Below are 20,961 nucleotides of genomic sequence, written 5' to 3' on the forward strand. Positions count from 1 at the left end.
ACATCTCTTTGTTCTGCTCTCTCTGTTCTGGTGTGTTCTACCTGCTCAGGGTCTACTCCGGTCTTCCGTGTAATAATTTCCATTGCAGAGACTAATGCCTCAACACAAAGTGCTGAAAATACAAATACAAAAACAGTTGATAAATCTAGCCCTCTCCATACCAGAGGAGTTTGTTCATTAGTTTGTTGCTGGTGCATGGGTCATACGAATCTCCAGTTACATCTTGTAAAACATCTATTTTTAGAGCTATTGATTTTAAGACAACACAAGGAATGTTATTTCTGAAGAATTATTTTCAATGTTTTAGCTGAACTTATACCGTCGTTTATTCTCGAGAGTGCTAAATCTTTATGCATTTAAAATAACTCTCTAATGCTGTACATGAATGAAATGAAAATGACATCATCTGAAAACTATGCAGCAAAATGTAGCAAGCCCTAAAAAACAGCAGCAGGGAGTTGCTTTTACAAAATTGTCTAATTTCACCATGTTTTGTAATGGAGACTTCTCTCCATTGAGATTTATCTGTCCACCGTGACCTCTTCCCAGTGCAGACTTGGCGACACCCTTGTCAGTGTCGGATTTTTATGACCACAGGGAGGAAGTATATCTCGTTGCCTAAGCTACCATCTGCTGAGGACCATCGCTGTCAGCGTGGAGCTCAAGAGAGCTTGGATTCTGCATTTCGACCAACAGTACCGGAGAGAGGCACAGGGATATCCTGTCAAGGTTGTTTAATATACTGACAGTAATAGTGGAATTATGACAGGCCAATGATAGGTTGAAACCTACTATCTTGTAGTATCTGATTCATTACAGCTGCTTTTACTTATAACTCCTACAGCTACTATGAAAGTTAAAGAAGATGAGAAGATGAGATGCACTCTTACCTGATTTGATACATTATTTTAAGGCATTATTGATGGGTGAACAACAACTTGGTCATGTCCTTAAAAAAATCTAAATAGGCAGCATAGCATAGGTTAGCTGACACTAAGAATAGGTTTGGTTAGAGTAGCATAACATGCAATAATTTGTTGTTCAGAGAGTATTGACTGGTAAACAATCATGAGATTCTTTATTTATTCTTTTTTAAAAATGCATGGAATTCTGAGCATCACAGCTTACCACTGTTCGATATTTTATAAAACATGTGGACCAAGTGACTGGTCACATGTAAACTGGCAAGGATTTGGAAACAGCCCATCATTTGTGAAATTAGACCACTATGATAGCTGGAAAAACCTTTTATCAAACATCACTTGAACTCCATTTCAGTTTTTAATTCAAGTATAATCTAGGTTTGCATTAAAATAAATAAATAAATTAAAAAACAAAATGCAAGTACTGCAGCAAAAAAAAAATAAAAAATGAGGAGGTGAGGAGTTTGGATGTATCCCTGAAGCCCTGGGGAAATTTCAACTCGGGAGTTGAAGATATTGAGGACCCAAGATCTGACACAAGGCTATTTACCCACATGATCTGAGCAATGGGTGAGGAAAAATCCAGAAAGGTACATATCCTCATTCTTTCTAATTCCTTTATGGGCCAGTCGATATTGATCAGTACCTTCATTCCCTTTTCATTTCATTATTGTTTCTGGGGCGACGGTGAGCATAGTGGTTACCGAACTGGGCAAGTTACTCTGAGGTCTTTATGCTCTTGAGCGAGGTACTTAACCTGAAGTACAAATCTTCAACTGCATAAATGGATTGTATTTAAAAGAATATAAGCTGTGTACAATAAGAGTATCTGCCCAAATTCTGAAAAGATTCATGTAAATTGTACTGATTTGAACTGCTGTACCATCACAACAAGAAAACAGACTTAAATACAGTACATGCTTAAAAAATATAACAATATGAATATACATGGTGCATGTAACTCCTCACAGGTACATAGCTTAAAATCGCAAAGTAGAATGTGTTTTAAAGAGACTGGGGCAAGACCGTATAACTCAGCAAGAGAAGACGCTTTCAGATTTCTTCCAGGTGTTGACACCAGCTGTCCTGAACTGACACATGCAGCCACTCTTTCAAAAAAGAAAGGGGGGGCGGGAGGGGGAAGAAAAACATCTAGTTGTGGCTCAATTAGAGGTGAAAGCAATCACACACCTAATATGGGCCTAATGCCTCCACCTCATCCAAAGAGACGACAAGGAGTCAGAGACAGGCCTCCCTTCTCTTCTCAGATGGCCAGATTACTCCGTGCAGTAATGAGTGAAGGCCACGATGACCCCCAGCAACCCCCCCCCCCCCCTTTCCCTCCACTACACTTCAGTCCCATTAAAGTAGCTTGGCTTGAACACACCTCACTGTCACGGGCTAAAGGCAGGATTCACAGAAGCAGTGAAAGAGGGGTAATTTATCAGAGCTACTTAAAGAGGGGAGAGAGGGGGGTCAGCAGCAGAGCCCGGGGCCGGCTCCTCAGACCACGGCACATGCCCACAGCCCAACCCGCACCCCTAGAGGGTGCAGGGACATGATCCAACAATAAAGAAAGAGTACAGAATATTTACTGTGAGACACCAGTGTCTGACAACATATGGCAACTGCCGTGTTAAGATCAGTATGAGAATTGACAGCAAACATTAGTGGAATAGTATGAACGGGAAACTAAAGTTATTCTTGATGTGTTGAACTAAAAAAAATTAAAAATGAATGTGAGAAATAATGGATGACGCACCAGTGTTGTTAGCTGTGGTGTTTTTATAGTTGTCTTTTTGTCATGCGGTTTGAGATCTGATTTTAGCCCTCAATTACGTGGCGTGTGTGACAATCTCGCTGCCAAACCGCGCTCTGCATCATTGAAGCAAACTAAAAACGGTGATAAGATTATGCCCATTCTTCTGTAGAACACAGAAACATGTTCATTGTGCAGGACATATCCATAAATGTGAAACCCATTATGACAGGCAGTATGGGAAACTGCCTCTCTCACTGATGGCGAAATAACCACCGAAAACAATAATGAAGATGAATGTCAAACTGGGGTGGCTTCACTTTGAATCCATATCTGCATCAGCTTTGCACTGCCGTACTGTGCAACACAGCAGGGGGTATCAATCACTGAGATCTAGCCATATACGCCGGGCCCGGCCATCTTTGAATGGGTTTTCCTATCAAATCAAATTACGTTTTATAAAAAAAAAAGCTCTTAAAAATCATGGTCTCAGGAGTTTTCCTGAATTCATCAAAAAGGTATCGAGGAGATGGAGGCGAAAAAGACTGAGTGAGGGGTTGCAGTGCCTGCGTTTTTCAGGGAAGGGTCTGAAAGAGGTAGAGAGAGAAAGAGAATGGTAGAGAGATAGAGAGAGAGTTAAAGTGAGGTTTGATCTCTGAACCCATTCGTCAGCAATCAGTATTGTGATGAAACGCAGGAATCATGTTATCATCTTTGATTCGGTCCTGCGAGCTGGACTTAGTCAGGCAGTCAGCCTCTCATCTGCCAGCAAGCATTGTTTTTTCGTTTTTTTTTCCTGGCAGCGAGGCTAATGGCCTTTGATGGGGGTAAGTAGCCAACCCCATGTCCACGCCCCCCTGACAGCACTGGCCCCTCACACTTCACAGACAAGACTTCGCAGTGCCCCGAAGTTTGACTGGGTCAAGAACGCGCAGTACTCACACAGACACACAACACTCATTCCCCGCCCCCATCTCCACCCCTTGGCTCAATTACAAACCCTAAGGAGCGACAGTATCAAAGGATCGGTGCGGGCACAGCAAAGAGAAGAAAGTAATGGCCCAATTTGTGGAGATGCAGGTGTTCTGACAATGCAACATAATTAATAGGCGAAGCTGTTCAGTTCTTTGTTAGAAAAAGGAAGACAAGTTGCCATCATAAAAATTACAGTCTTCGAAAGGCCATTCAATAAGCTCTACTAGCATGTATTTATGTTTTAGAACATCAACAAATGAATAAATGTTTTGAAATAAAGCAGGCACAAACCTTAAACTGATCAATTCTTTAAATGATCGGGAAAACCCTAAACCAATCATTATTATTGTGTTTCCGTTAATGGTCATCTATTAAATAAAATTATTAAATGAATAAAAATGTCAGACTTGACAAATCGTACTTACTGACTGGATGACTGGAATATTAACAAATGATTGAGATTTTCTTAAGTAATATTCAACAATTCAGCCAACTATAATCTAAAATCTGCAATGGACTGGTGAACTGTCCAGGGTGTATTCCTGCCTCTCGCCCAGTTCACACTGGTATAGGCACCAGCACCTGCTGCAAACCTGGCCAGGAACAAGCATGTATAGATAATGGATGGATGGTGTTCTAAAATTAATTGGATATCCTACATACGTAACTGAGACAGATTACACTTCAAATAACACAAATAGCCATGTATTCATCATTAAAACATATTATATAACTGCTTCACCCTATTTGAATATATAGGCAGTCATAACATTTAATTTAACAACTCCAAGTAACTCAGTATTTATTAAGAACTGACTGGTTCAGTTCTACTTCTTATGAGCTAATTTGGGAATGATGCCCTCAAACGCACCATAACTAAATCAAAATGACTGAAATTCTCCGAAAATGTTGATGTAAAAGTTCAGCCAGTCGAGTGAAACTGCTGTTTCCGCAGCAGTAACTTAATAAGATACATTTAAACAGCGAGTACGAAACAAATCTGTGAGTATCATTGCATTTGTATAATAGTCCTGAAATAAAACAAATAATACCATTTATGCAGGTAAAACAAAGGTGTTGAATAAACAACATCGCTAATGCATTGATTCCTGAAAGTTTTAAATGACACTAATTCCATTTGCAACATTCACTTACAGCTCATCCTTACAGTATGTTTATTTTTCTTTTATATACATACAATATATAACTATACATACATACATCCATACATGATATAACTCAGGAGCTTTGAAGCTCAGAATGCATTGGAGATATTTGCAGAAGGTATCTCCATGGGTCCACATGAAAGGCCTGCAGGACACATGTCTACCAGATGAATGATTACTCAGCTACGAGCAAAGAGCAAACTGAAGTATAATTGGAGCTGCTACACTTGCATGCAGCAGTGGATGAACCAGGTCCGTTTTGTACTTGCTAATTTAAAAGGCACTGAGGGCAGTACTTGTGAGAAGCTAAAATCCAGGGAGGTGTTTGGTTAGATGTACAATGAATTCAGGCACTTTAAAGATAATTCATTTAGTGTGATCATGGTACATCTAACTAAACATTGGGGTCCCATATTTCAATATGTCTTGATATTTTCTTTAAAAATCAAAACAAAACACTACATTCAAGGTGAATTTGGCAGGGATGGAAACATGTGCCTGTGTGTATGTGTGTGTGTGTGAGGGGAGAACACTAATATATGTGTGACATTCAAAGCAGAACTCTACAGAACCATGGAGTGTTTTTAAAGCATTGTACAGTAGAGTAGGGCCTGTGGAAATTAAAACCATGTGACAGTACTCTTCTTGCTGACAAGCTATGTGCTAGCCAGCTGGCAAGCCAGTTCCACTCCAAATTCATTTGAACTGGTTGGAGCATCTACAGAAAACACCCTTATAATGATAACAAGACAACAAGACAGACTCCAGGTCTTTCAGGATGATAAAAGGGTTGTTCACGACAACTACAAAAGTGTATTGCAGACAGGGATGGCGGATATGTAGTACAAAATACCCTCATATATACAGTGAGCTCCCTCAATGTTTGGGGATAGATATGTTTTTACTTGACTTATATAGAGTATGTAACCAAAAATGTTGTTATCACCACAATATTTGGGACATATCAATGTTATGTAAATATAAATAGTCAGGTTAAGTATTTTATTGCATATCCTTTGCATGCAATGACTGCATTCCTCAGTAGTATTGCCAGATTTGAATTGTCATTTGGACAGTATTCTCATTCAGACTATTTGCCAAAACATAATTAGGTTGATACAAATGTTGCAGATTTGGCTCATCTTGAATTGCTGAAGCCTATTATAAACAATGATTGCAATCAATCAGAAATAATATCACTGCTGTCAGATTACTCTAAATATTGTTTTTGTTAATTGTGACTTGGACTGTCATTTCATAGGTGTGCATGTAAACAATATGATTTTTGTCACATCAATTAACTCAATTAAACTAATTACTAAACACACAGGAATATTTTTTAAAGTTCTAGTATACAGCCTTGGGAAAAGAAAACAAGATGACAACTGCAAAAAAATGGGTGACAAAAGGAACAAAAGAGAAAATTGTCACAATAGTAAAATTAAAATTTTAAACTGACATTCCTACTCCTTCTGGGTTCAAGACACTCTTGGTGTCAGTAGTGTTTTTAAAGAATGCATTATAGTGACAAATCCATTAAGGAAATAAAAAATAAGAGAGTTCTTAATTTTGGCTGTGTAAGACTTTGAGGCATGCAAATGACCCAGAGTACTTTATATTGGCTACTTTCCCAAATGACCTACTAACCAATAGGGTAATTTATGGCTAAGTAAAGATTCAGTCAGTATATTTACTTAAATGTTTGCAAATAAATGCTATTTATTCACAAACACAATTTGCTATTTAAAATTGGTGACCGCTGATTCAGAAAATTGCATTTGTGGGGGAAAAAGTACTGTTTGCAATGGAAAGATGATGGAAAGATGAACAATAGTTGAAGAACACTGTTGTCATATAGTAAGCTCCATTACATACAATCAATAACACAATACCTTGAAAACAAGGTTGATGCCTGAATGTTTGTCAGTCTTACTTGGCTTGTCCAAGGGAACTCTGACTTGGGCATCGGCTCTGAATCTCCGTTGCGCTTTCAGTAGAAAAGCCGGTCTTCCTCCTGGTTCTCTTTTGTCCTATAGCTGGACGTTTCTTTGCTTGCCGTCGCAGGAAGGTACATAGACTACATGCGTTTAACTTGTTGCTATGTTGCAGAACGATAGCAAGTATAAAGTTAGTAAACAAATTGATCCCTTGATGGATCAGTCTCTTTAGCTTACTTGTAGTATAGCTAACACATTTATTGGAATTATAAACCCCTGTTGTGGCTGTAACCCGAGAGAGTCAGTGTGTCTCTCTGTGTGTTCCTTTGCAGGCAGGCCTTAGCTTTCTTTAGGCATGTGCCCTTAGAGTGTGCCTTGTGCACATCTTTCCAGTTGAGCAGCAAAAAGCATATTATTTGCATGCAATGACTGCTTGATGTCTGTTCCCCATAGACATCACCAGGTGCTGAGTATCTCTGGTGATGCTCTGCCAGGTCTGTATTGCAGACATATTCAGCTCTTGCTTGTTTCAGTGGCTAGTTTCCTTAAGTTTATTTATTTATTTATTTATTTTGCTTTAGCAGTATGTTGGGGATCATTGTCTTGCTGTAGGACGAAGCATCGTACAATGAGTTCGGAGGAGTTGTGTTTGCTTGAACTTGAGCAGATAGAAATTAATTCTGCTGCTATCAGAAGTTATTTAATCAATTAAGACAAGTGAACCAGTACCTGTAGCAGCCATGCATGACGGAACCATAACACCCACGCCATCATGTTTCACCGATGAGTAGGCGTGCTTTGAATCTTGGGCAGTTCCTTTTGGCCTTGCAATTTGCTCTTGCCATCACTCTGATACAAGTGAATCTTGGCCTCAACTGTCCACAAGACTTTTTTTCCCCATAACTCTTCAGTCTCATTTAGGTACTTCCTAGAGTGTGCACTTTAACCACATGTGAATTTCTTGAAGTCTTAGTCTCAAAGATTATGGAGCTCACTGTATATGTTTATCACCTTACAGAGATCAGTTTTCACAACCTCCAGATCCACTAGTCAATAACACATTCAAAATGATCTACACAGCAGCCACAAAGCTAAGCGTTCTCATTGAGTTACCTAAAAGTATTGACACACTCAGGGAATCATTATTATTCTTGCGGGCAAGCGAAAGTTATGTCCTTTAACACAGTGTGAGAATTAAGCAACAGATTTGGAAAACAAACCAACTCTACACAAGGATTATAGAAAGGCAGCATTCATGATTAATACGAAAGATGAAACATGTCATCTTACACCAGATAACTTGAAATTATTATAAAAATCTAAGTAATAGTTGAGATATAGTTTGATGATACAAACAAAATGGCTATACATAGGGCCACCAGTATATCTCCACCATATGACCTGCAAGATTTAAGCATTTCAATGGTTATCCTCCAGAGAGTCCCTATAGGCACTCCAATGTCAAGTGGGTAATTGTACAATTGAGTTTTCTAATTGAGACATATACAAAAACAATTTGTTGATTTAATATGGCGAGAGTCAGGAAGGAAAGTGAATGTGGACAGAAGCTTAAATGCTACAAAAAAACATGTCCTTGACAGGGGGCCTGGCTTTCTCTCCTCTGTTTTTTAGGGGTTCTCAGCACGAGAGGACCAGTTGAGAGAACCTCTCTACTGAAATCAATTCATTTTCTACAGATTAAAAATAAGGGTACTTCTGAAGTGTTTTATCTTATCAGGTGGCCCTTGTCCTTTTCTAGTGAAATTGAACATTCTATCATTCGACCCACAACCCTGAAAAACACTCTATAGCATCAAAATAAGCATTTTCCTATGAAAATAATGATGTCATAAACCTGCAACCTTGAAGGGCTTTGCAGTTTTGTTTGAAGAAGAAGCTCCTTAAAATCCAAAAAAAACTCCTATGCTGTATGCTGGTTTGCTGTATGCTGTCAAACAGTTACGCATGCTTAACACTGTTTCCAATAAGGGGCCGAAACTTGCAATCGACGGCAGTGCCGGAAGCGGACAGCAATGGGCTTTGCACGGCTAACAGATTTTGTGCTCACACCTGTGCAATTTTGTGCATTCTCTTGTGAAGGGGCCTCACAATGAGGCTATCGCGACCTCTAGCTGCCGGAGGACTGAAATACCACGTGAGAAAACAAGGGAGACAAACTGGTGGCCCAAGCTATACATGAGCATGTGTTTATGTAAAAAAAAATATATATATAGTAAAATAACCAACTAACAGGACAGCATGAGAAAAAAGAGCAGTTAAATTACATGAGTGGTATTATGTATTTGTGGTCATATAAAAAAACTGAACAATGCAGTATTAGCAGCTCATACTGGCAGTGCTATCAGATGTGTTACCTGTGCAGTCAGTTGGCTATAGTATATCTGAGGTGAACGCACAGCAAACTGACTTTATTCAACAGTGTATTGGATATCTACATTCATCGCAGGTTGGCTCCGTGCCTTGGTGAGTGAAGGGGAAGTAGGCCTGCTTATACTGTGCTGTTGTTATAACACTGGCATCCACCTGTCAGGGCTCAAAACACATCTGATTTTACAAACTAGTGCTTCCAAGACACAAGCTAGAGGATACATTATTTATGCGTATTTATTTAACCCCATGCCTACACTTGGTGTCAAAAAACATAAAATGCAAAAATGAAGAGACAAATTAGGCTTAATCTTTGGGCTGAGCGGAGCCAGAAAGGTTTGTAAGGGAGCCCTCCCCAACTGACAAAATAAAAATAGCCAGACAACAAGTATGTCTAATGGCTTAATGAACAGTATACTGTATCTGGTTGTTATTCTTAGATGTTCCAAAATGTAGGAATACTGAAAAGGAAGCATAATATAGAGCAGAAGCTTCTTCATGAGCAATGCCATGGCAGGCATGAGTGTAAACTATGCAGAAGTTCGCCACAAAGACCCAGAATGCAGAACCCTACATCCCCCGGATATACAAAGGCTGTGCAAATGTGGGGAATGTTGGCAAGCGCAGTGAGAGGTGCACGCGTTTCTGTGTCCTGTTTTGCATTTTTCTTTGATAATGCTCACTCCTGGCACGGAGGCGCTTCACATATCATTGGTAGTGTTCGCACTAAAATGAACTGTTAAACTAGCATTCATCCATTCTGCTGTATTTCATATCTACAAACCATCCAATTAGCATCAATCACTACTATGATCTTTTTTTGTGGCACTTGCTCCGTAACAGCAACAATGAAAGTGCAGGCATCTTTCCTTGCTCCTGTTTATCTGTAAAAACATTTCAGTGACAGTGCCTTTGTAAGAAGCACTGTACAAATAAAACTGAATTGAATAAGGAGGCATTTCATCCTCCATCATGCAACATCAAGCTAACGTGCGTGTCATTTTGCTGCGAATACACTCATTTTATTTTTTTTTAACCCCGTGTGAAGTATGTGGGTGTAGGCGGTAACCAGAAAAGTTCAGCTCTAATGATGCTCCAGGATCAGCAGCACTCGAATCAGCAGTGGAGACACAATGAACCTGTAGCATAGCCAAGAATTTGTGGGTGGGTGGGCCTGGAGAAAATTGGTTGGGCCTAGAAAAAGCGATTGCACCCGACCACTGAAGCACAATTATTGACAGTGCTCGAATTACCCTGAAATTACGTGTCATAGCCTATTAATTACATTTAATATCCATTCATGTTATTCACCCTTTTTGGGCTACAATAGATTGAAATAATAAGGCAAGGCATTTTTTTTTTTTTTTTTTTTTACCATTTAGTTATATCAAAGGCCTCGGCTATCACTGATTTATGCATGGGGCCGGCAAGCTATCAACACACACACACACACACACACCAAAAGAACAGTCCGTACATTGGGTTCAGCTAAATCAGGAAGGGATTAATTACCTAGGCAAGCAAGGCCTAATCACCCCAATTAGGCCAAACGTAGCTTATGCAATGGGTCTATAGGCTACTGACCACCATATTCAACCTATCCTATTTCACAATAATTAGACTCGTGTTTGAATCAAAATTCATAAAGAATTATGAATTGTTTTATCTTCCCCACCTGTTCTTAGTACACAGTAGCCTGAATGCTAAGCATGATAGTCAAGATGGAGAGTAGATGGAAGCAGAAGGGAACAGAGAACATTAGAGCAAGTATGCACGGGAGAGGGAGAAAAGCCAGAGAGACGATCACAATTACATATAGTCGTTGGGAAGTCTAGACCTGTGCTGGAGAAGTTCTGTGTATCACAGCGTTGCATGTACGTGATCAAAACATTTGTTAGTTAGTTGGAGCATAGTTGGAACTTGGTAGGAAAAATCTAATCACGCGACTGGCCAATCATACAAGTTCCAGATTCGACCCCAGCTAGTTATTGAAAATTAAGGATACTGATTGCGTGGGACCTGTTGCCAAGTGGGTGGCCCTTGGCTATGCCAGTGCAATGAACTTAAAAGGGCAAACCATGGAATTTGTATGGATTTAAACAGCACAAATACAGACACGGCAGCTCTGTGGGACACAGGCAGTAGATTCCATCAGAAGCTGTGTGAACTGGGTATCAAAAGACATGCAGAGTGAGACATCGCCATGGTCCCCAAAGATTAAGTCAAGGGGGACACATTTCACACCCAGGTTTCAAAATGTAGCAGCATGCTACTGCAGAAAACAATGTTAGCTCACTGTAGCACAAAAATAAACATCAAACATCTAGACTATTCAATCTACTCAAGCTACCAAATTCCAATGAAAAAAAAAAAAAAAATTCTTTCCATGCATAGGCCATAATACCCCCAATAAGAAAGGCTGAAAATAACTTCCTTTAAAAGGCTACAGTGAAATGATTTAATGTGATTTTTTGAACCCGAGGATGACTCAGCAGTTCTGTAAGCTGGCTGCTTCTCTGACTGCTCCCCATGAAAGTACCTGAGACAGCCATTTGTTAATTCATACCGAGAGACCTGCGTTAATAGAGTTTTAAGAGCAGCTGTCTTTAATTTACAGCATAAGTGACAAAACCTAAGACAGTCAAACAACCCCAATGGTATCTTTCTAAGGCCATTGGGACAAATTACATTGATATAGGGGAGAATCAAGGGAGACCTGATATGTCAATATATAAATAAAAAACCCCAATGAAGACACTGTTAATTTAATTACATATCTGTCTGACAACGGGGAAATGTTTACAATAAAGGAAAATGAGAGGGGGAACTGTTGCATCCCGTCATGGCGGGTGTCCATGACATGAATAAATATCCACTCAGCTTATTACGGATTGCATACACTGGTTTGAATCCAATTATGTTATAGCTATGCCCTGATTTGTGAGTTGCATGTGAAAATATGCCTGCCATTCCCCTGATAAACACGTGTACCAGAATATCTAAAACTACTGAGTACAAAATGTAACCACACTAAGATTTATTACCTCAAGGTGCACTGTGGACACAAATTCATCACCCAGCTTCTTCTTGCTCTTTAGGAAAATGTTTGTGTGATTCAACAGTCTTGCCCACAAATCTTTAACCCTTTAAGGTGTAAGATCACAAATATGTGATTAGAATGTTCTTAACTGAACATTGTAATGCTGATGTCTAATGATGAACAATCACTACTGGCAACTGAAAGCAATGGAGTTTCAGAACACTGACTTGGAAATTTGAAGAAAAAAAAACAAAAATCTACAGTATTCTTCAAAAGGTTAAATCATATTCAGTACCCCACTTTTTCTTTCTATGAGAAAGGTTCACAGTTTGCCAGTTTCATAATTATTCATAACCCACTTCTGGTGGGTAATATGACTAGGAAGGTAGACCCCCATCTGTGCTTTTCAGGTCAGGGAAACAAGGGGGGGATGGTGTGTTTGCATGGTTGCGTGTTCATATGAGCGTGTGTGCGCTTGAGGTAGAAAAAAAAGAGTGTGTGATTCTGCAGGGAGGTATCGCATCACTCCTGTGCGTGATGATGATCCTCCATGACACGCATGAGTAGCTCCTGTCCCGGTGCATACCCACTCATACGCAGCGGCGGCCTGTCGGAGCGATCTGTTTACCGGGGCCTTGCCCCGCGACGCATCGCAGCGAAACCGCAAAGGTAAGGTATCCGATGAGAGCCAGGCGAGCAATCTGTCTGCCTGCGTTCCCGTCCCGTAGCCCGCCCCTCTTGGCACGGCTCGCGGCGCGTGACCCCTGTCCGCACCGGCCGCCCCGAAACACCGGGCGCTCCCCGTCCGTCCCGAGAGCCGGCAACGTGCATCGCGACATTCCCGCCCGGCATCTGTTTTTCCAGCCCCGGCGTTTCCGCTGGCAGGCTGCCTCCCGGCTCGACGAAGGGGATCCGAACGCAACCGTGTTCAAACGTTTTGTTTTTTTTTTCTTCTTCTTTTTTTGTGAGAGTGTAAGCAGACATGTTATTGTTGCGTCTGGCACCGAGTCCACCTCCGACGCGACGTGTTCAGCCTTACCACGAGCGGCCGCGGCGACAGCCGAGTGACAGACAGTGAAAATCAAAGCGAAGAGATGAGTCAATTCGCTGTTGCAGTTTTTTGTTTTTTTTTCGTGTCCCAAATCCCATAGAGAACTATTGTCAAAAGCTAAATTCCCTCAGACTCAGATGCAATAATGGTGCTCCATTACCACCCAGTGTTTCTTAAAATGTGATCCGTGCCTTAGTGCTGGATCTCGCGCTCTCTCTCGGTGCAAAAGCAATGGACTCGATTCACTGCATCGCTATGAACTGTGAAGCCTCCCGACATTCAGAACATCACAGCACTAAGAGCACGGTCTGGGGAGGATTAATAAGAGTGAGATACCAGAGATTGCTGAGGCAATGCAGGCGCTCTTGCTTAAAATAAGTGTGATTTGAGAGGTATAGTACTGAAGGAATAAACAGGGATGGACTACATACTGTACAGAATCACTTTGCCACTTGTGTGCACATCGTTATTCATATCCCCTGCTACATATATGATCACGACAGGAACTTTAACTGCTAAGAATCTCAGAAAGTGAGAAACAAAGAGACAGTCAGAGAGGTACAGAGAGCGAATGACAGAGAGAGAGAGCGAGAGAGAAAGAGAGAGATAGAAGACCTAAATCACAGACGGATACTCGGTGACCTGAGCTAGTACATACAGAGATCCAGGAAGAGAAATGGATATTTGCACGATCCGATAGCAAAGGATTTTCTTACCCTCTCATTTAATTCCAGGAGAGGGCTTAAAAAAGCATAGTCAATTTCTGTATGTAAACTGTATGTTTCTGTCATGTTAATTTGAAATGAGGGAAGATTGATTTACTGTATGTTGACAAAGGCAGACAGAGAGGGGGGACGAGAGAGAGAGAAAGAGAGAGAGAGGATACAAAAGCAAGACAGTGAAAGAAAGGAAAAGAAGGTGAAATGGACAAAAAGGCAGAGCTAAAGACAGGGAGAAAGGGAGGCGAGAGAGATGAGCAGAGAGGTAGGGGGAGCAGGAGAGATGTGAAGGCACACACTGATCCTAGGACCCTCTTTAATCATCATCATTCAGCTGTCACGTCCACCACAGGCTGAATTCGGGCCTGGACACCAGCTCCCTAGCACCATCTGCTTCCAATAAAGTCAAACAAAAGCCTTAATCTGAATAAATGTCCCTCTTTCTTTTCCACCCCTTAATGCATTTCCTCATCAGAGAGGGGGATATTGTGGACGCCAGGTCGGTCGAGCGAGCAGTGCCCACACGAACAGGACCAGGCACATTAAACATCCCATAAATGTGATTCTGTACCATACACAACAGCAACTTTTAGTCTTTCATGATGCAAGATTTAAAGTAATTCATTGCACGTAATGTCATTACACTGAAAAGAAAAACTGAGATCTGTGAGTCACATAAAATTGTATTTAGAAGTGTATCCATAAACAGAAAGAAAAAAAAAAAACGACAACATTTGATTTCCAAGTCGGCTCAATCCAAGAGCTGTGCTGTTTATGCAATCAAATTTAATCAACATCACACTGTACTGTTTGTGGCATGTTTTTGAGCAAACAGCCAACAACTCTCATGATCATTCAGACTGCTGGAGCCACTACATGGTAATGAGAATACTTGATTGATACTTAGAAGCGTACACTTGAAAAAAAAACAACAACTAGCTGTCCCTGGTATATTTCCTATACTGATTAAATCCTGCTCAAGGCTGTACCCTGGTTCCCAGATACAGGAGCCAAGCATTGTCTCTCCCTGGCTCCACTTCAGCGTTCATGTATAATCAGCATTCATTTCAGAGCTTAAGCAAGGTCATGAAAGGCCAGTCCTAGAGGAAGGCTACTAATGGATGTAACTGGAACGCAGAATCTCTAGAAATACATGTTACTTATTTTTGACCTCACCGTCACCCTGGATTCAATTAAACCTGTCAATGCATTTTAAAGGAAACTCAAACTCTAATGAATAAATACCATTAAAAATGTAAATTTACAGTAGAATGGATTTAATTAATCTGAAACTTATTACTATAATTTTTTTTGCCACTGTAAGCCATTTCCCTTCATTTAAAATATTAGTTTTGAATGCATCTGACTGAAACTGGTCATGGTTGTTGTAGTTTTCTGTATTTTCCTTATTTCTCACTAAACATTGTCAGACTGAAAAGCCTTAGACAAGGTAAAAAGGTAAATATGGATTTCATACATTGCTTTCCCTAAATTTAGTACACATTTCGAGCTGAATGTGCTTCATTTTTAATGTGAGGAAACCGACTAATGGTTAGGGCCCCATTTTGGTAGCAACAGTAGCACAAACACACTGGGGTGCTAGCAGAGTTGCTCATTTCATGCTGTGCCAATGGCACATTTTTCATCTCTACCTGGTTTGGTGGTTTTGAGGTCAGAAATAAACCTGTTTATGATAACATGGGTTGGGTAGCGCAACAGGGGATGTGCCAATGAAAAGACTGGGCGTCTAATAATGTGTGTGTAGTTTTAACCAACCGAGACCACCGCGGGCGCGTTATGCTATTTTGGTGCTTTAACAATACGCACATAAGAACATTTCATGTATGCGTTTCTGTATGCGGCAGACAAGCAATCGGACAGGGCTGATTGATGGATGTTGTGAAGCCTACCATTTCTGTACATGCAAAGTTGTGAAAGAAATGCTATATAAATATAAATACAACATTCAACTGAAATGCATTTCTGCTACGCTGTTTTATGTGCTCACTCCTAGACATACTCCATTGTCAAGTTTTGATAACACTGTATTTAAATATCTTTTTTTTATCATTAATTGTAATAATGCATGGCTATCAAGTCCTATAATGAACAGTTAATATATGGAAGGCAATTATTCCATACGCAAAGTATTTAAAAAGTTAAAGAAGCACACCAGGACACACGTTTTCAGTCTATGAGAAGAAAGAAACATACAGTAATGCCTAGGCATCCAGTTAGAACGATTCAAATAAAAGTGCCCATTCAAGGACACAAAGAGAGATTTGCCTCCTGAGATTTAAAGTTACATTCCTTTCATCTGGTGCCCTGTACCCTGACCGACCACCTTTGTCCCTTTGAGATTCCCGAAGGTCAGAAGCATTTATGTACCCTTGCTGAGTATCAAACGCTCTGCCTGAGTCGCAAATTGAATGCAACCAACAACGACCATCCAGCTTTTATTTTAGCCAACGCTGAGTAGGCTGCAGTCCCAGGAACATTTTTTGTTGAACATTCCCAGAGAGTTGGGGTAGTTGTTCCTAATACGTACAGTGCCTTTGTATTTTCCGAGATGCCCCTTGGACATGTATTTTAATTCACATTCAGTATTACAGGGATGGTCTTAGAATGCTACTCAGGTTTGTTATTTGACTTCATAAAGAAACAGAATTAATAAAGTTTTTTGACATATAATTGACGACTGAATTGACAATTGACCGGGGATGCTATCTGTGTGTGGTATGACATGTATAGAATGCCTTTCTGAAACCTTGACAGAATATCTTGCATAAATAAGAGAATGTTCCCCAAATCATCATCATAACATTATCACGTCAAAATGTGAATTATATCCTCCCCAATGCTCCCCAATGTTTCTGGAACAGGCCTTGAGATGTGAGTAAATATTGTACATGGCATTGCAATGTGACACATTTCACCTGAAGGCAAACTCTTCACCCTGTCTGATATCGATTAGCTGACACTGGGTGTCACTTTGCATTTAAACGCTCGTGCATAGATTCAATATAGCCTGTTCTTACACCAACTGATGGACCACTGCGGTGTAAATGTGAACACAAATACCTGAACAAGTTTGTTGCACCACCACATTTTTTTTTGTTTTTTGTGAGCTGAGGAGTAAGATTATATTTCATAAAGTTTCCTACACAGACACAAACTCATCATATGTTCTTGTATATTGAAAATGAATCCAGTGATACAGACAGGGACAAAGTCTAGTACTGTAACTGCGCTTCACTGAAACTACAATTTCTACCTGCATAATGGAATCAAATGTAAAAAACAAATATACACATGCTGAATAACAGATGCAATGTCTTTGTGACAATATTAGGGATACATTTCAAATTTTGTGATGGCTTTAAACTTAATGTTAAGTATTCTATTTACTGGCAATATCTGGAATGCTGAAATAACATATCACAAAAGAGAAATATGAGAAGCAAAATGTTAATATTCCTTGTGAGATCTCATTAGAGGACACCCCAGGCATTGGAACATTTCTCCATGAGCTGCCATGAAAAGACTGACTGTAGAATGCCGAATGCTAAAACATGAAGCTTGCTATATATATACATATATATGTGTGTGTGTGTGTGTGTGTGTGCGTGTGTGTGAACAACATAACAATGAGCAACATAATTTTTTCAGAGTAAGACACATTTTTTCTTGATCTGTACTCCACAATTTAAGATTTGCAATCAAACAATTCACATGTGGTTAAAGTGCACATTCTCAGCATTTATTAAAGTGTGTGTTTTATACATTTTGGTATCACCATGTAGAAAGTACAGAACATTTTATGCATAGTCCCCCCCATTCCAGGGCATCATAACGTTTGAGACAAATGTCCTCACGGATGTTTTTGTCAGATGTGTTCAATCGCTTCCTTAGTGCAGGTTAAGAGACACCGGTACTGGCTCACTTGTTTTCATGTAATCTAAATTGTTGTACAGAGCCAAATCAAGAAAAAAATATATGTCTTTGTCCCAAGCATCCAGGAGCTCACAGTGCACACACACACACAATTCTGTAAATCTGTACTGCGTTGTGCTGCAGGACATCTTCCACAGGAGATGTGTCCTTATTTTTGTTTCTGCCCATTGCTCCACACATTGATGGCAATTTTAATTTCTCCGTTGTGCAATGCCCTTGTGCTTTCTTGTTCCAAGCTCTCACCTTCAATTATAGCCTACATTTATGAGCAAGAGATGGAGTATTCACCCCCACACACTTAAATCTGACTTAACAAGCACCCTCTAAATACATGCCCTGTCTGATGTGTACAGCCAAGAAGAGTTTTTTTTCCTGATGAATATTATAGCCTTTGCTTCACACTACACAGCTTAATATTGGAAGTGCTTAATATGGGAATAACCTTTTTTACATTACTTCATTACTTAGTTCATGAACTCAATTTTTTGGGAGGTGGGCCTGTTAACAAAATGTATATAGCCAAAGCTCATTTTATGATAAATTTCTACAAAGTTCCATGTAGCTGGGGAGAGGGAGTCAGAATTTTAAAACATTCTTTCAGAGCCTGAACTGTGACATCATCATCAGAAGACAGGCCGCACCCGATCCAGACAGCGAATTGGCTCGACCCTAGCTTTCTCGTCAGCTTGATCGGCAGATTCCGGGAGGAAGTCCCGGGGTCAGTCGGCGGCGGTGGCGGCAGGCGGCACTCACCGTACTCGCTGTCGTAGAAGACGATGAACTTCTGCCAGCGCAGCTCGGTCACCAGCTTGAGCATGACGTCGTTGAGGCGGACGGGCGGGCGGGCGGCCAGCGTGTAGCGCTCGCCGTCGGGGCTGGGGTTGAGCTGGCAGGCGGTGCGCGGGGAGCCCTCGCTGTTGCGCTGGACGTAGAGGTGCGGGATGTGCATGGCGTCGGTCAGCGACTGCAGCGCGCTGGCCGAGGCGCAGCCCGTGGAGGTGACCAGCGCCAGGATGCCCTGGGTCATCAGCTCGCAGGCTGCGCGGGAGAGAGAGAGAGACAGAAGCGATACCATCAGCACACACACGCGGTAAAACGGCACGCGTGCTCGACACGGCGCGGCACGTTCACTCTTATCAGGACAAGGTTGCTATTAAGGGACTTGAACGTGACATGATTACCTTCGCAGAGAATATGCTCGCTTAAATGACTTCAGGCAGAGGCCTTGGCAGCTCTTAACAATTCATTTCAACGCTCTGACATATGAAATCTCATATTTTTACTCTTGTGCCACAGCCAGGTGCCACTACCACTTCACTTATTAGGTTCGCACTGAGGCTTAAATTCACCACTACCAAGACCAGGCAATGTCACCCTGCCTGAGCCCCTTTGGTAACTACAGTGCAGGTCTATTTTATTATATCTCCTCAGTATCATGTATCCTTAGCCTCGGGAACCGAGACCACTTCCTTTCACTTTATCTCTTGGGAGGCACCTGCATGCAAAGCTCTCTCTACGAGGAAAACGCCATTTTGAAAGCCCATTATTAAAGGTCAAGAGGCCCATTGGGGGGGTCCATCATCAAAGGAGTTGTGAAAGATTTATGCCGATACCTCAGCGCTGTTTTTGTTCTGGCTTATAGGCAGGGGGAAAACGAAAGGGAGGAAGCCTGCCCGGTTGAAGAGGTCGTAAATGTTTGATGAATGTGAGCATATGTAAAACCGTGGGCGAATTCCGCGGCGGTTAAGTGTTGTGCCTGTCTTGCTGTGGGGGTAATGGTGGGTCATTGGCTCCGACTCTGTCATCAAAATTGGGTCTTGTTATCCATACAAAAATAGTGACATTGCATACAGCCTATTAGCCACAACAGCAAAATATATCAAGAACACAGTTCTGCTTAGGGAAGACATGTGAGACATTAATGTCTGCTGAGAATAATTTGTGATTCAGACCAACCCAGCAAATGAGGCCATGAGCATGTGATTGGTCCCCGGCCTCTTTTAAAACCAGCCCACTTTTCTTCAAACAAGCAGCCCCAGCCTATTGACCCGGGCCCCTTCTTTTTCTGATTTCCACCAGGGTCCAGACGCTCCTGCCCAATTAATCTGAATTTAAAAATCACACCTACAACAGAAAAAAAAAAAAAACTAATTATTTTCCTTCTGGTGAAAAGAATAAATAACTTGGAAAGAAACTGCAACACAAGTGTACAGCGACAACGCAAACCACAAAAGGACTGAAGAATCGGAAGAAAGAAAACAGGTAACAAGAGGCTAATCGAGGATCTACCAGCTGCGGTGCTGACACAGTCACAAGGAAGTGCTCAGTGTCTTGTGCATTATTACTCAAGGCCAATTGAGTTCTAATTTGCCTTGCATTAATTAAGCCCCCTGCCTTGTTTTGTGTCTCCCTAGATAGGCTCTTCTTCTGTCTGTGGTCCCAGTGCCCCCTTAGGTTTTAGCAGACACACCGTTGGCAATAAATCCCGGGCTTTTAAAGCCCTACATGGTGTAATTCCTGCACGGTGAAACCTTGTTTGTTATTGTGGGGGGAAAACTCTATGACGACGGTGACGGCAAACACCTGGGGCCGGATTCCCAAGGAGTCAGCTGATCGCAAATTACTGTACAACTGCAGTCATCTATGAAACTGTGGGGCTATTCAAAAGGCAGAACATTCTGCTACATTTTGAATGTGCTGTCTGTTGGTCAGCAAGTTCACTTGAATGGTTTACTACATTTTATTGTTTATTACATGTTTTGTGGGCATTATCACGGCGAGGGAACATTGACTTCACTAGGTAGTGTTGTAATGTTACAACATATTTCATTATGTAAGTGGCCACAGTGTAAAGGATTTGTTAGTTTAATTGTACAATCCGTTAAAAAATATGCAGGTAACATTTTGGTGCTGTGGAATATTGCCAGTTAACGAAAATGGTTGTACAAAGGAGGGGATTATGTAGTGCTAGTCGCAATTAGGACAGAGACCAACCGAAAAGCAAGTTGAAGAATAAGTGCAATCCTTTAGTGAATCTGCCGATTAAAGC

At 41.0% G+C, this 20,961-nt stretch overlaps 1 protein-coding gene across 5 annotated transcripts in view; it reads right to left on the reverse strand.

The window, feature by feature from the left end:
* The window catches only part of grid1b (glutamate receptor, ionotropic, delta 1b), a 310,051-nt gene that overhangs the window by 141,935 nt on the left and 147,155 nt on the right, over positions 1–20,961 (reverse strand). For all 5 annotated transcript variants that reach the window (XM_064320650.1, XM_064320654.1, XM_064320651.1 and 2 more), the window contains exon 3: positions 18,666–18,950. In XM_064320650.1, the coding sequence (XP_064176720.1) occupies positions 18,666–18,950 (285 nt within the window). The remainder of the gene's footprint in view (positions 1–18,665; positions 18,951–20,961) is intronic.

The sequence above is a fragment of the Anguilla rostrata genome, chromosome 2, assembly GCF_018555375.3.
Source record: "Anguilla rostrata isolate EN2019 chromosome 2, ASM1855537v3, whole genome shotgun sequence".
In the NCBI taxonomy this organism is placed as follows: domain Eukaryota; kingdom Metazoa; phylum Chordata; class Actinopteri; order Anguilliformes; family Anguillidae; genus Anguilla; species Anguilla rostrata.